The sequence below is a fragment of the Antechinus flavipes genome, chromosome 2 (assembly GCF_016432865.1).
Source record: "Antechinus flavipes isolate AdamAnt ecotype Samford, QLD, Australia chromosome 2, AdamAnt_v2, whole genome shotgun sequence".
Taxonomy (NCBI): Eukaryota; Metazoa; Chordata; class Mammalia; order Dasyuromorphia; family Dasyuridae; genus Antechinus; species Antechinus flavipes.
Window position 1 is genome coordinate 21,361,412 of NC_067399.1, and position 15,994 is coordinate 21,377,405.

General features: G+C 42.5%; 1 protein-coding gene across 1 annotated transcript; it reads right to left on the bottom strand.

Moving 5' to 3' along the window:
• Positions 1-1,673: 1,673 nt before the first annotated feature.
• LOC127547389 (sepiapterin reductase-like) lies at positions 1,674-7,105 on the bottom strand. Its single transcript, XM_051974279.1, has 3 exons — positions 6,787-7,105; positions 4,053-4,343; positions 1,674-3,215 (listed from the first exon to the last, which is right to left on the bottom strand). Exons 1-3 carry the CDS (start codon positions 7,088-7,090, stop codon positions 3,025-3,027), a joined length of 786 nt encoding a protein of 261 aa, XP_051830239.1. The 5' UTR covers positions 7,091-7,105; the 3' UTR covers positions 1,674-3,024.
• Positions 7,106-15,994: the final 8,889 nt, after the last annotated feature.

Here is a 15,994-nt window from a genome sequence, read left to right on the forward strand (position 1 = left end):
GTCCCGGTGCAAGAACCCGCCCTCCGCAGCCCGACGGGGCTGGAGGGGCGGGTGAGCTCTGGCGGAGCCACTGAAGAGCGGTGAGAGGCTGGTTTTCTTGGTCCCGGGTCCCCCTGGGGCCCCCAGAACAGTTCCGCAGTTAGCCGGACCAGGTGTCCCAGGCTGTTAGTTAAACAAGCAGAAGGGAGCGGGCGTGAGCCTCGAAATCCCCTCCCCCCACACAATTAGTGATGGATAACCGGATCCTGGGGGGCTACTACGTGGGTCCCGTCCATTCTCGCGCTGCTCCCGCTGCCAGAGCCCTCCTCTCTCAGCCAGTTTCCCATCCGAGCTCCACGGGTCTTGTCCGGCTCTATTTACTTAAGTGTTTATCCCTCCCGTTAGAACGGAAACTCCTCCAGGACCGGCTAGTCCAATTTTCCTTTCACAGCTTTAACCCGGCGCCAAGCACACGCACACGAAGCGCCTGATCAATGTTTGTGGATCAGTCACGTGACTCTCGGTCCTTGTGAGCGGGGGGCACAGAGACAAAACAACGAACTTACTACACAGGGACGCGCGTGCACTAAATACTCGGTGCTCGGAGGAGGAGGAGAGCTTTCCCCCAGGCCGGGGAGGGAGTTTTAGAGCCGCAGCATTAACCGTTAAGTTACCAGTAATCCTGTGATGGAGAGCGCCCCCTCCCCCCAGGGAGAGGACTGTGGGAACCGGGTGTGGATCACAGCACAGCATTCTCACTCTCTGCTGTCGCTTGCTTGCATTTTGTTCTTTCTCAGCTTTTTTCCTTCTAGATCCGATCTTTCTTGTGCAGCAAGATAATTGTATAAATATGTATACATGTATTGGATTTAACACCTATTTTAGCATATTAATATATATTGGATTACCGAGGAGGTGGGGAGGAAGGAGGGGAAATTTGGAACACAAGGGTTTTGCGAGGGTCAATGCTGAAAAATAACCCATGTGTAGGTTTTGTAAATAAAAAGCAATTTTAAAAAAAGACCAGGATCTGTCCGCTGATGCCCAAACCATGAGTAAGAAGCAAGATTGTGTTATTTTCACATCAATAACTGAGTTCAAGTCATAGATGGTATGCTCATATTTGTAGATGGTACAATGGGCCAGCAAAGCAAAAGCACTTGGGTAGAAAGTATGGGGAGGACTCTAGCTTCTGGCGGCCTGCTTTCTTTTTCTTTTAATAGTTCTTGTTGACAAATGAGCCAGAGAAGTTAAGGGACGTGCTAGAAGATGATCCACGGCAGTATGTGACAGAGAAGGGTTCCAATCCAGCAATTTTCTCACCAAGAAAATTACAGATCCAGCAAAAATCCATGTCACCATATCCAAGCTTAAAGTTTTCTTTCTATACCTAGTGGAGACCTGAGGAGTCTGGCCCCCCCTCTCCCAGGTCTGCCTCCTATACAACTCTGGTTAATTTACACCAAGTTCTAGTTAGAACTGGCTATTCATGAAACTCTGGCAAGATAATATCATTATACATTTACCTTATTCATCCTGAGGAGACCTTTCTGGTTAAGTTAGAAGCCACTTGAATTTTTAATTAATTTATGGATTTAGTAATATAATAAGTAGGTCCTACTGGGACAAATGGGGGCAAGTATCCCCAGTTCTTTTGACACGCACCAGAAAAAACCATAATGGCATCAGAGAAAAATATTTCAATCACATTTTAATAAGGCACAGAGGGTACATGGGCAAACAGCAGAAAGTACAGAGACAAACAGTGAGGGAAGGGGGTACAGATGCAGATGGCATGGGGACAGGAATGGGGCGGTGAAAGAGGTTAAGCAGCATGGAGAAGAGAATGGGTAGGGGAAGAGTCACATAAGCATGGATTGAAGTCGGGAGTATTCAAGCAGCATGGACCCTTAGGAGATGGAAAAGTGCTAAGAGACAAGAGTTTGGGGGTCTCATTTTAATAGAAATTTGGTGGGAGACATTGTTATCTGTGTCACCTTGGGTTTACTATCATATCTACATCAGTTTAAAGTTCATCATGAGCATTTGCTCTTCTGATGATCTTACTATGGACATTCAGAACTTCTCTGAGAGTTACAGACCGAGACAATTAACAGAATCAAAAGTCCTCACAACAAAGTTCAGAAGGCTTTCCTTTTTTTTAGAATATAATCTCAGGATGGTTCATTTATGAGAGACACTTTGCAAGAAACCTTTGTGCTCCCTTTATGAGACGATCTGTAAAGAACTTCTAGATTCCCCTTTGCAATCTCCCTGCTATTGTTACTTTTTTATTAGCTACTTTATAAACTTACTTAATAAAAGGGGAAGGGAAATCCAGGCAAGAGCTAGCGGAAGTCCAGAGAGTCAGAAGCAGAACTAAGGGAGGAATGAAGGATGGTTAGCTTGGTGATTTTATCTATTTCCTGGATGTGATACCAACTAAGAAATACTACTTTGGCAGGGAGAGTCTGCCATCCTGGATGCTCAAATGGGTTTGGCTCGGCCCCAGGCAGCAGAAGAGGAAAAATGGTGGGGGATCACCTGGATGCTGCCAAGAGGCGCATTTAAGCTTAATGTCAGGAAAAACTCCTCATGACAAGAACTACCAAAGAATAGAACAGGCTGCTTTGGCAAGTGATAGGTTCTTTTTCACTGTGAAGGGAATTTATGGTCAGGCATCTATTGGATCTCTGAGATCCCCACCAGCTGCAAAATTCTGTGGTTCTTGCTGCAGTCCACGATGTGCTAAATTTTGGAGTCAAAATTGAACTAGCTTTGCCGGTCGCTACATGTCAACATTTGCCCTCTCTGGGTCCTCATCTGTAAAATAAGGGGCTTAGTCCAGCTATCTGTGAGATTTCTTTCAGCTTTAAATCTATAATGGATGTGTTTATTTAATGAATGGCTGCTGTCCTCATTAAGGGCCAGATATTTAGCCCAAGGAAAATAAACAGTGCTTTAATATTTTATGATAAAATTATCAAATACAAAAGAGTATGGAGTTGGTTGGGGTAGCGGAAAGGAGTAGAGAACACAAGTAACTTATTTATCGAAGAAATCAATATGGGCCCCAGACTTAAAGGTGTTTGCTTGCAATAGCTCCATCAGTTTCTGGCCAGACACAGTGCAATCCACTAGACCCCCACTCTGGGACAGCTGATGTAACATCTGGCGGGTTTCAGGATCCTTTGTGTACGCCTTGGCAGTCTGACGCATATCTGTGTCCAGAGGACCTGAGGAGCGCCAGGAATAGGAACAAGAGAAAAAGGAAAAGAGAGTGAGATTTAGAAGCCAAAAGTCACCTGGCATTGAGGCACAAGACAAATCTGCCATGAGCCCCTTCTGGGCCCCTTAGGACTTGGGAGGTCCCTTGACATCCCATCAGTGCCTCTGGGACCTTGAACTGCTGCCCTTTATCCAAAGAACAGTTGTCTCTACTACTAAAGGGTTCACCCAAACTCATTTTGGCTCCCAGCTCTATCTTATTGTCGTGGGATTTTTAACTGGCTAGAAGAACCCTGTGAGGCAATATTAAAGGCATGAGAGTTACTTACTATCTTTAACTACCTCATATCTGATCGCTATCTCCGAGTGCAGAAATGTTCTCTTCCAAGAGACCCAAGGGACTCGCTAGGTAGTCTGCTCTCTCATCAAAGGCTCACGGAATCATAGATTTAGAGATGGAAGAGACTCAGAGGCCATTAATTCCAGTTCTCATTTTACAGATGAATAGGCTGAGGTTCAGAAAGTTTACTGACTTTCTCAGGGCCATACAATTAGTAAATGTCTGAGGAGGGCTTGGAATCCAAATCTTTCTGATTCCAAGTCCATTTCTCAGTTCATAAGAGCAGGTAAGGGCTTTTGGAGAACAGGGACTGTTTACCCATTAGCAGATTAGGAAACAGCTCCTTGAAGGCAGGGATGTTTGTCCGTGTCTCTCCTCACCAATCTAATTACAGAATTGGGCAATCAAAACTTTCCTCTGCCTCATTCAGATCACTGGCCACCTCTCCCTCCCTCCCAGCAGACCTCTGATCAATTTCCTGCATCCCTCCCCAGGAAACCCTTACCTGGGGCATAGCTCAGCACTCTAACATCAGGCTCCTCAGCTGCTAAGACTTTGAACAACATGTCACGAGCGGCTTTTCCCATACAGTACAAAGCCCAGCTCTTGGTGGGCTTCAGAGCAAACTGGGAGGAGATATTGACAACAATTCTGCCCAGGTTGGAACTCGGAGGAAAGGTCCTCAGGACACCCGAAGTCAGGCAGAGTGCAGAAGTGACATTCAGCATCCAATAATCATTGACTTCTGCCGGATCGGTGAGATCTATGATGCCTTTGGAGGGATCACCCAGGGAACCTTCAAGAATCAACCAAAATCAGGAACTATAATGATTGATTTGAAAGTCTGCCATCATTATACATGGAGGTGATAGAGTCACTTTATACTCAGGGTCTGGAGATATTTCTAGTTTCTCAAGGTAGGAAAAAACTCTAGTATAGAGGTCATATTTAGAGTTAGATTTGAAAACTGAAAAAGACACTAGAGATCACCTAATCCCACTGTTACATTTTAAAAATGTGTACATTAAAAAAAAAAATTGAGGCCAGAGGCAGCTAGGTGGCACAGTGGATAGAGCACCAGACCTAAGTCAGGAGGACCTGAGTTCAAATCTGCCCTCAGACAGTTAACACTTCCTGTCTATATAACTGAGCAAGCAAAAAGTTATCAAACTGTGCATACCCTTTGATCCAGCAGTGTTTCTACTGGGCTTATACCCCAAAGAGATACTAACGAAAGGAAAAGGACCTGTATGTGCCAAAATGTTTGTGGCAGCCCTGTTTGTAGTGGCTAGAAGCTGGAAAATGAATGGATGCCCATCAATTGGAGAATGGTTGAGTAAATTGTGGTATATGAATGTTATGGAATATTAACTTGTTCTGCAAGGAATGACCAGCAGGATGAATACAGAGAGGCTTGGAGAAACTTACATGAACTGATGCTAAGTGAAACGAGTAGAACCAGGAGATCATTATATACCCAACAGCGATACTGTTTGAGGATATATTCTGATGGAAGTGGATCTCTTCGAGAAAGAGAGTCAATTCAGATCAAAGATGGACAGAAGCAGCTACACCCAAAGAAAGAACACTGGGAAATGAATATAAACTGCTTGCATTTTTGTTTTTCTTCCCGGGTTATTTCTACCTTCTGAATTCAATTCTCCCTGTGCAACAAGAAAACTGTTCGGTTCTGCAAACATAGATTGTATCTAGGATATACTGTAACCTATTCAACATGTAAAGGACTGCTTGCCATCTAGGGGAGGGGGTGGAGGGAAGGAGGGGAAAAATCGGAACAGAAGTGAATGCAAGGGATAATGCTGTAAAAAAAAAATTACCCTGGCATGGGTTCTATCAATAAAAAGTTATTAAAAAATATATATAACTGAGCAAGTGACTTAACCCCAATTGCCAGAGAGAGAGACAGAGAGAGAGAGAGAGAGAGAGAGAGAGAGAGAGAGAGAGAGACAGAGACAGAGACAGAGAGAGGGAGACAGAGAGAGAGAGAGAGAAAGACAGAGAGACAGAGAGAGGGAGACAGAGAGAGAGAGAGAGCCAGCAATGGTAGGTTGGGGAGCCCATTCCCCATCCCTACTTCTGCCTTGAAGGAACCCAAAGCCCCACTCCACCCCAACCTGTAGACCCACTACCCTTTCCCCACCAATTATTAGTTGGCATCCATCTACCTAGCCAGTGCTCCTAGAGTGCACCAGGCTTGCTCCTTTGACCTATTAATCCTTGCCATGAGCTTATGGCCCACTGCTCCTTTCCATCTATCCTGCAGCTGAAACCTCCTATATCTGTGTCCTTCTTTAGAATGTGAGCTTCTTTCTTTAGAGTCAAGACTGTCTCACTTTTCTATTTGCATTCCCAGTGATTGGGATATTAAAAAACATTTTTAATAACATGGATATAATATATTATAATACATAATATAGGCCCATTCACAAGTCTGTCGGCTGCAGAGAAGGAATATAAGGTAAACCACAAACCACAAGCACAAAATAATAAAAATAAGATTCTTCCAAATAGTTGAGCAAACCACAAAGGCTCAGGATTTTCCCAAAATCCTCTACAACTGTGTGGCCAGGGAAAACAAACCATGGGTGGTAAACCCATCCCGGGGCTAGCGCTCTCAAGTCCCTTGGGATTCAGTATCTGGGGCAATCTCAACACAGAGAAAGAGAGTAGTCTTTTCCTCCGTTTTGATTTATTAAAAGGAGGGAAGAAAGGAGAAAAATTGACAAGGGAACCACGTGAGGTGCAGGTGCGGGGAAGGTGTGGACTCTGACCCAGAGCTCCTGCACCCTGACACAGAGCTACTCCACACTGCCGAGAGGAGAAGGGGAAAGGATTGCGGCTGCCACAGTGACCAGCCAGCCGGATTGGCGACCCGAGGGCCCGCCTTCAAATTCTGACTCGATTCCCTTTTCAAACTCGACAGGAATCACTTGGGTGAAGTGGAAAAGAGTCGGGCTCTGTCACTTCCACTTTAAGCCAGCCACTTTCGGGGAGAAGGTCTCTCCTCTACCACCGGTGCTGGCTGCGGGGGTTGCGGGGGGTGGGGGGGGGGGCTGTGCGCCTAGAGGATCCCTAAAGCAACTCCTCCCTGCCAGGACTTTGGGGAGCTCCCCGGACTCGGGCACTCAGGGCGCGCACTTGGCTCATTCTGTCAGGGCTCTCCCCGCTCCACTCTCCTCCCCCATCTCATTACTCTGTGCCCCAAACCACAAGTTTACCGGCGTTATTGATAAGTAGCAGCCGCTGCAGGTCTGGGGGTCTGGGCTGCTTCCGCAGCGTCTCCAGCAGCCCCTGCAGCCCGGCCTCGTTGCCCAGGTCGGCCGGCACGCACCGCACCCGGAGGCCCGGCCACAGCGGCCCCAGCTTGGCGGCCAGCTCCCGCAGGGCGCCGTCGTTGCGGGCGCTCAGCACCAGTACGGAGCCGGCCGCCAGCCGCGAAGCCAGCAGCGGTACCAGGCTGCGGCCGAAGCCCCGCGAAGCCCCGGTTAGGATGCACACCGCCCGGCCCAGGCTGCCCTCCATGTCGCCCCCTTCCCGCGACTCCGCGGAGGACGGCCGGACTCTGCCCTTTAAAAGCCCCGGCTCTGGCTACCCGGGGGAGCAAGCCCGCGAGTGGGACCCGCCCCCAAGTTCCCTCCCCAGACCTGAGCAGCAGCACGCAAGTTCCCAAATCCGATCTTGGGACCTGCTCTGAACCTGTGAACTGTGATAGTAAAAGTGGATTCGCTTAATAGTCATCATAATCACACACAGAAATTTAATAGTCATTAGTGTATTATATACACTAAAGTATATATTTCATACCCATCATTAGACGTATAGAAACTGAATTGCCATCAATTTATGACAGTTAATATAAACTTAATTACTACCAACAAAACGATCATGTAAACATGCACCTTAAGGTAGAAGAAAGGAAACAACTATATAGTGCTCATTATCAGCCATAAGTGCTGGATGCTTTACAAATAACAGTCATAGAAACATGCAACTTAAGGCAGAAGAAAGGAAACACGTATTTATTTATTTATTTATTACAGCTTTTTACTTACAAAACATATGCGTGAGTAATTTTTCAACATTGACCCTTGCAAAACCTTCTGTTCCAAATTTTCCCCTCCTCTCACACCTCCCCCCTCCCCAGATGGCAGGTATTCCAATACATGTTAAAATATATGAAACAAGTATATTAAGCGCTTACCATCAGGCATAAATGCTGGACGCTTTACAAATAACAATGGTAAAAACATGCAACTTAAGGTAGAAGAAAGGAAACAAGTATTTATTAAGGGCTTACTATCAGGCATTAGTGCTGGATGTTTTACAAATAACAGTCATAGAAACATGCAACTTAAGGTAGAAGAAAGGAAACAAGTCTTTATTAAGGGCTTTCTATCAGGCATTAGTGCTGACATTTTATCCTCACAAAAATTGGACCAAGTGGGAGAGCAGTATTCTCCCCTTATAGGCCTGAATGTGAATTCAGAATTCGTACACCTTTAAATCAGCAGGTAGTAAGAATAACAGATGGGGAAGGAGGGAAGTGGACACTTCAACGTTCACTTTTCACCACCTTGGAAACCGTTCTATTGCCGCATGTTACTTTGAAAAGCTAGCCACGTGGCCAAAGGGGAGAGCCAATCACAAGAAGGGGGAGGAGGGGAGAAGAGTGAGTTCCACAAGCATGCTCAGTAGGTCTGGAGCTTAATAAGTAATTGTCTAGCTTCTCTGCGCCGCCTGCTGCTTACATTTATAATTATCCTATTTAGGAGGTTATATTACCTCCTTATAGAATACTGAGAAGCAGGTTGGATGGTAGGTCAGATAGAGCTGACCTCAGAGCTAGGAAGATGTGGACTCGAATCCCTACCCCGATCCTTAACTTTTGGGCACCCCTGGGCAACTCTAAAACTCTAAATTGCGAAGAGTAGGTGCCCAATCTCCATCAGCGAACAAGCTTCGTCTCCAAACCACTATAATTAGAAGGGGAAAGAGATTATCCAAAGCTGGAATCAATTCATAGGGTGAGATTAAAAGTACATTTAAAATAAACTTACCCAATCCAAGACTTGAGTGGCACTTAAATTTTAATATGTAATTCATAAGATCTATCTCAACCTTCACAAACCTCTCTCAGCTAAGAAAATGCTATTCTTTTGGATCAAAGACCTGAATGGTACTATCCATAACAATCCTAGCAAAAAGCACCTGATGGCCTGCTCTTCCACTGACAACTTAGGCTCACTCTCAGCCCACCAGGAAGTTAGGAGTTAGTGATACTGGTCCTAAGTTTTCATTAGGCTGTGATTTCTGAGGGAAGCATGGTCTATTCATCCATGCAAATACATAATCACCTAATATCTAACTTGTCTTTCCTCAATCAGGGGACAAATTAGAAAATACAAATGAATAAATATTATAGTGCTCCCTCCATCTAGAAACATACATTGTCTCAGGTAGCACACTGAAAGGTAGGTGCTACAAGTATTTTTTTTTAACCATGATTTATAAATGTTAGGCTTAGAGTTTAAGTGACTAAGTAACTAATGTCAGAAGCAGAATTTGAACCTGGGTCTTCTGGATATTCAGCATTTGCTCTATCATGTCATGCTGCCTGTTCTTAGGAAGGAAGAAGGATACAGCATATCCATTTCCAGGCTCTGTTAAGGTAAGTAGACTAGAAGTCATAAACAAAGGAGAATGTTTTTTAAAAAAGGAATGGGATAGAGGAGAGAATAAGGAGTAGACTGAGAAAGGATGGAAGAAAGGAAACAAAGGAGGAGAAAGAGCAAAAGAGAAAGGAGGGAAGAGAAAAGGGAAAGAGGAAGGGAAGGAAGGAAGGAAGGAGGGTAAGAAGAAGGAAAAAGAGGAAGGCAAGAAGAAAACGAAGGAATGGATAGAGAGAAAGCAATAAGGAGGAATAAGGAAAGGAGTGAAGGGAAGGAAAGAAGGAGGGAGGTAGAAAGAGAGGAAAGAAAGTAGGAAGATAAGCAGAGAAGGAAGGGAGGGGAGGAAGGGAGGAAGGAAAAAAGGAAGGAAACAAAAAAGGAAGGGAGGGAAGGAGGGAGAGAGGAAAAAGGGAGAGAAAGGAAGAAAGCTTACTGAAAGCTGTTCCGGGAGGCTTTGTATAGTTGGTGGTCTTGTTTCCCATAGCTCTCCTTCTACTTCAGGAATTAAATTGCTGGACAGCTCCCAGACCCTCGTTTGCGTTTGAAGGGCAAAAGTTAGAAATCCTCTCCCTGCCTGTCCTTTCTGCCCAAAAATAAATAAATAAAAATCCCTTACTTTCAAACTTTAAAACCAGGCTGAAAGTTCAGCTCCTCCAGGAAGCTTCTTATAATTGATTCCCCCCTAACTCTATTGCTCTTCTGTTCTGGATCTTTCTATACTACATGAATGCAGTTAATATTGTGCCTCTCCCACCTTGTGATGTTTGCAGGAATTAGAGGGAAATTATAAAGTTCTAGATCTACTACTTACTGTCTATATTACTTTGGCCAAGTCTCTTATGTTCTCTGAGTCTCAGTGACCTCATCTGAAAAATGGGGATAATAATATTTATATTTCTGGAATTACAAAGTTGTTATGAAGGAAGCATTTTGTAAAGCATTACAGAAGTGATTGTCCAGTTCTGCTTTAATACAGGGCACAGAAGAGGGGGAAAAAAACAGAACAGAACCTCTGTCCTTTTCATGCCCATAAGTCTATATTGATTAATATAAACATCAAGGAAAAGAAATGTGCAGTCAAATGCTGGAATATGTAGTAAGAATTGAAAATATAGTAGAATTTCAGTACAAGAGGAAATCACTATAGATTGAAGTCATCAGGAAGCTTCTCAATAGAAGACTAAGCTTGATCTCCATTCTGAAGTAGGATTTTGGCAGGTCAGAATGAGGATTGTACATCTGGGAAGACAATGGGAAGAACAGGCTGAAGTGGAAGATTTGTGCAGAGGGAAATAAAGCTAGATAGCTCACCTTGGGCCAGATTACAGAGACTTCTGAATGTCAGGATGAGGAACTGAATTTGATCTATTTTGCTAGATGAGCTTGGGCCTATTTCCCTCTTCTGGTCATATGGCAGAGTTCCCTAGGTCATGCTTTTGCTATGTCTTTCCCCAGAGAGTTTTCTCATATCTGGGATGAATAGCTACCCATCTCTCTTCTTCTCTCTCTGTCTCTTTTTTCAGTAAGAGGTTATTGTTGTTGAAAGACATGTCTAACTCTTTGTGACACCATTTGTGGTTTTGGGGAAAGATGCTGGAACGCTTTGCCATCGCCTTCTCAGCTCATTTTATAGATGAGGAAACCAAAAAAAAAAAAAAAAGGGTAAGTGACTTGCCCAGGGTCACATGGTGACAGTAAGTGTCTGAGTCTGAATTTGAATTCAGGCCCAGCATTCTGTCCCCTGCACCACTCAGCTGCCCTCAATAACAGGACTTGGGTTCAAATTCTGGCTCAGCTGCTCACTACTTATGGACTTGAGTTTTCTCATCTGTAAAACAAAGTGAGGTTGGACTAGATGATCTCGAAGGTATATCCCAGAAATAAACAATTTCATGATCTCCCTTCCTTTCTTCAAGATCCAGTTCAGATGCCATGTTTATCATAAGGCTCTTCCCAATTCTCCAATTTCTGATTTTTCTTATTTGCCTGTATCTTTCCTTCACTCTTATTTTATTTTCACCTGCACACACACACACACACACACACACACACACACACACACAACATTCTTGTTCCCCTTAGAACGTAGACTCCCTGGGAACACGGTCTGTGTGATTTCCATCTTTGTAGCCTCAGCCTCTTAAACAAAACCTTGCACTCAAGTCATTACTCAAGAAATATTTGTGGAACTGAATTGCTTTGCTAGCCTATGACCATGGGATCTGAGAACTAGAAGGCACCTTAGAGATAATCAAGTAGCAGTATCTATCAAAAACTTACAGCCAGCATTATTTGTAATGGAGAGAAGCTGGACGCATTCCCAGTACGATCAGGGGTGAAACAAGGATGACCATTATCACCACATTGTACTAGAAATGTTGGCTTTAGCAATAAGAAAAGGAAAAAGAATTAGAGATTATCAAGTCAAACCTTTTTTACAATTGAGGAAACTGAGGCCCAAAGAGGAGAATGTTTGCCTAAGATTTAGTTAATGACAGGCAGTACTAGAATCTCAGTCCTCCTAATTACAAGAGCAACCATCTCTCCATTAAGCTATGCTGACCTAGGAGAGCTGGTGTGAGGATGATATGAGATAACTGATAAGTGTTTTTAAAGATAATGAGTAATATACAAATGAAAAGGATTATTATAATAATCTATTTTTATAATCAGAGATTTTTTTAAGTGATGGGTCCAGGTAGAGAAGGGAAGTTGGTACAGAGGAAAGAGGGTTGGGTTTGGAAGCAAAAGACGTAGATTCAAGTCCCAGGTTGGCCACCCAGCAACTTATAATCTTGGGCAAATCTTCCAAATTCCCTGGCCCTCAATTTTTTCATATGCAAAATGAGGGGAATTGTGCTCAATGGCCTTTGAGGTCCCTTAAACTTCTAAATCTATGATTCTTTTTGAATCTCTCTTATTCTTCCTAACTCCATCTCCATCCACTCTAGAAGGAAATATTCCAGTTATCTTTATTCTTTCATCGTGGTATTTTAAGAACATGAACAAGACCCTATATTGGACATTAGGAGAGGAAGAAAAAAACAGTGATGAATGTTCCTATGCCCTTTTCTTCCCTACTCCAAGTGAGCCTTCATGCTATTAGAGGAGTCATCATCCATTGGAAGGATAAAGGATTTTTCTTTTATTTAGGAGAGATTATTAGATTATTATAATATATTATTATTATTAGATTAGAGAGAGATATTAGTTAGGGAGAAGAATCCAATCCGATGAAGTGATAGCATTTCTATCTCTGGAGAGTCTCGAATCTTTTGAATAGGATCATGTCTCTAAATTTGGAGAATTCTACATGATGGGAGAGACATGAGGGATTGCTAACTATGATGAAAGGAGAATATGACCTCCATCCTTCAGGAGTTCCTGTTCTCATAATGGAATATTATTGTTCTATCAGAAACGATGAGCAGGCTGGTTTTAGAAAAGCCTGGAAAGACTTGTATGAACGAATGCTAAGTGAAATGAACATTGTACACAGTATCAGCAAGACTGTGTGATGATCAACTATGACAGGCTTAGCTCTTCTCCACAATACAGTGATCCAAGACAAATACAATAGGCTTGGGATAGATAATGCCATATGATCCAGAAAGAAAACTATGGAGACTGAATGCAGATCAAAGCACACTGATTTCACCTTTTGTTGTTGTTTGCTTTTTCTTTCTTATGGTTTTTCCCTTGTGTTCTGATTTTTCTTTCATGACATGACTACTATGGTAATACGTTTAAAATGATTGTACATTTATAACCTATATTAGATTGCTTTCTATCTTTGGGAGGAGGAAGGGGAGAAGGAAGGGAGAAAAATCTGGAACTCAAAATTTTATAAAGATGAATGTTGAAAACTTTTTACATGTAATTGCAAAAAGAAAATACTATTGAATTTTTTTTTTAAAAATTCTATTCTCATGGCTAAGAGACAGGCCCCAGCCTTGAAAGATCACTTTCTTTCTCCACTGGGAGAGATTTCCCATCAGCACTCCCTGACCCAAGGGAGCTCCTGGGCAGGTGAAAATATAGCAATTAAATGAAACTCCTTTGCTGAAGCAAGGCACTCATTGTAAGGTTTGCCTTTCTCCTTTCAAAAAGGACTACCAGGAGGTGGCAGCAGAACTTGACATTTTTCAACTTTGGTGGACCAAATTAGAAAAGGATTTGCCTGGTCATTCTGAGGAATCACAAGGAACAGAGCCCTCTACTGTTTAATGGGGGCATAGAATAAATAAGCTCCCACCACCACAAAACCTAGTGCTTGTTCAATGAAGGCCCCAGAACAGTGGGGAGTTTTTGGTTTGTATTTGCACTCCCAGTGTTGAGCCTGCGTTCTTACACACAGTAGGTGCTTAATCAATGCTTGTTGACTAATTGATCATGGCATTTAGAAGGGTTCTTAGAAAGCATCCATTTTACAGATGAAGAAGCAGCACAGTATAGTGGAAAGGATGCTGAGTCTGGAATCAGAAGCTGCCTGGATTCAAGTCCAGCTTCTGAAACTTAATAGCTGTGGCAAGTGAGCTAATCTAGCAAGTTTTCTTTGCTTCAGTCTAAGAAACATGAGATCAGAGTATTTTTAGAGTTGAAGGTAAGTTAGAGATTATTGAATCCAGCCCTTTTATTTTATGAGGAATAAAGGTTATTGCTTAAGTGACTTGCCCCATGTAGCAAGTGAGTATCTAAAGCAGGATTTGAATCTTGTTCTTCCTTACTCCAAGGCCAATGCCCTATCCACCATATCATGATTCCTTTTCTCCTTTTTAAGACCAAAAACAAAACAAAACAAACAAACAAACAAAAAAAAAACAACAACCCCAAACCTAGAGAATAATAACAATTATTCTCTGAAAACCAGGGAAGAATAACAATGACTTGCATTTTTATAATATTTAATGGTTTACAAAGTACTTTTATATACATGTGATTCTTGCAGTATATATATAAGGTTAGTAATATCATGTCTATTTTGCAGATGAAGAAGTTAAGGCTCAGGGATTTAACTGACTTAATTAGGGTCACACAGCTAGTAAGTGTTAGAGGGGGGATTTAATCTCAGGTCCTTCTTGACTCAAGATTTAACCACTTTAATGCCCATCAATTGGGGAATGGCTGAATAAGTTATGGAATATTATTGTTCTGTAAGAAATGATCAGCAAGATGGTTTCAGAGAGGCTTGGAGAGGCTTACAGGAACTGATGCTGATTGAAATGAGCAGGACCAGGAGAACACTGTACACGGCAACAACAAGATTATTCAGACCATTTCCGATGGTCTTGTGATGAAGAAAGCCATCTATATCCACAGAGGATACAGTGGGAACTGAATGTAAACCACAACATAGTATTTTTACTCTTTTTGTTGTTATTTGCTTGTGTTTTTTTCCTCATTTTTTCCCCCTTTTTGATCTGACTTTTCTTATGCAGCAGGATCATTTTTCTCTTTTGTTCTGATTTTTCCCAACATGACTAACATGGAAATATGTTTAAAGTGATTATGCATGTGTAGCCTATGTCAGATTGCTTGTTGCCTTAGGGAGGGTGGAGATAGGGGAGGGAAGGAAAAAGTTAGAATTCAAAATCTTTCAAAAATTGATGTTAAAAACCATCGTTGTGTTTAATTAGAAAAATAAAATATTACTGAGAAAAAAGAAAATGAAGAAAGCAGCTCACTCGATTAAAAAAAGATTTAATCACTCTATGGTATTATCTCCTCTGAAAACTTGTTGCATTAATGATTCCTTCGATTTCTCACCTTCAATTTCCTCTGATCTATTGGGTCCTTCCCTGAAACCTACAAATATTTTCATGGCCCCCCCATATGTTGAAAAAAAAAAAGCCTTCACCTGACCCTATAATGTGCTTAACCTATTCTTTTTATTTTCACAATCCTAAAAAGTCATTTCCACTCCTAATAATGGGCTTGGCAGTGTGTTGCTATGCTATGCAAATGAGCAGGATTGGCAGTTTTTCTAACATATCTGTCCTCAACTGGACAGAGACCCTCTTCCCCCTGGATATGACTGTCTTTCTAGTCATTCCTTTGATCCCTACCCTATTTGAGACTATTTCCTCTTGAGCCAAATTCGGGGAGAAAAGGGAAGGAAAATGACAAAAGCCTCACCTCAGATGCCAGCTCAGCTAGTCACAGCTTCCCCAGCCACTACTGACTCAGTTCTTAGAGCAAGAATTCACAACTTATTAAATAGATTTCAGGGGCCACGAATTTGGAAGGGATAAAAAAAATAGGTCTTTATTTTCACTAACTAAAATTTGACATCTCTTTAATTATAATTTTTTTTGAAAGTCATGATTCTGAAAAGGGGGCCATAGATTCTCCAAACTGCCAAATGGGTCTATGACATCAAGTAGTTAAAGAACCCCTAGCCTAGACAGACCCAAGTACATTCTCTGTGTGCTGGGGACTGGTAAAAAAAAAATCAATCAATAACTCTCCTCTTAAGCCCTGAGCCCCTATCCAATGAGTTGCTGACTAAAAAATAAAAACACTGCAATCTTAGATCTCTCTCTTTCTGTCTTCCTCCACCAAGTGCTCCCCAATTGTTTCTATCCGTTGCATTTGAGCAAAACACACAAACACATACATACACACACACACACAGAGACAGAGAGAGAGACAGAAAGAGACAGAGACAGAGAGAGAAAGAGACAGAAAGAGAGAGACAGGCAGACAGACAGAGAGACAGAAAGAGAGAAAGAGAGACAGAGAGACAGAGAGACAGAGA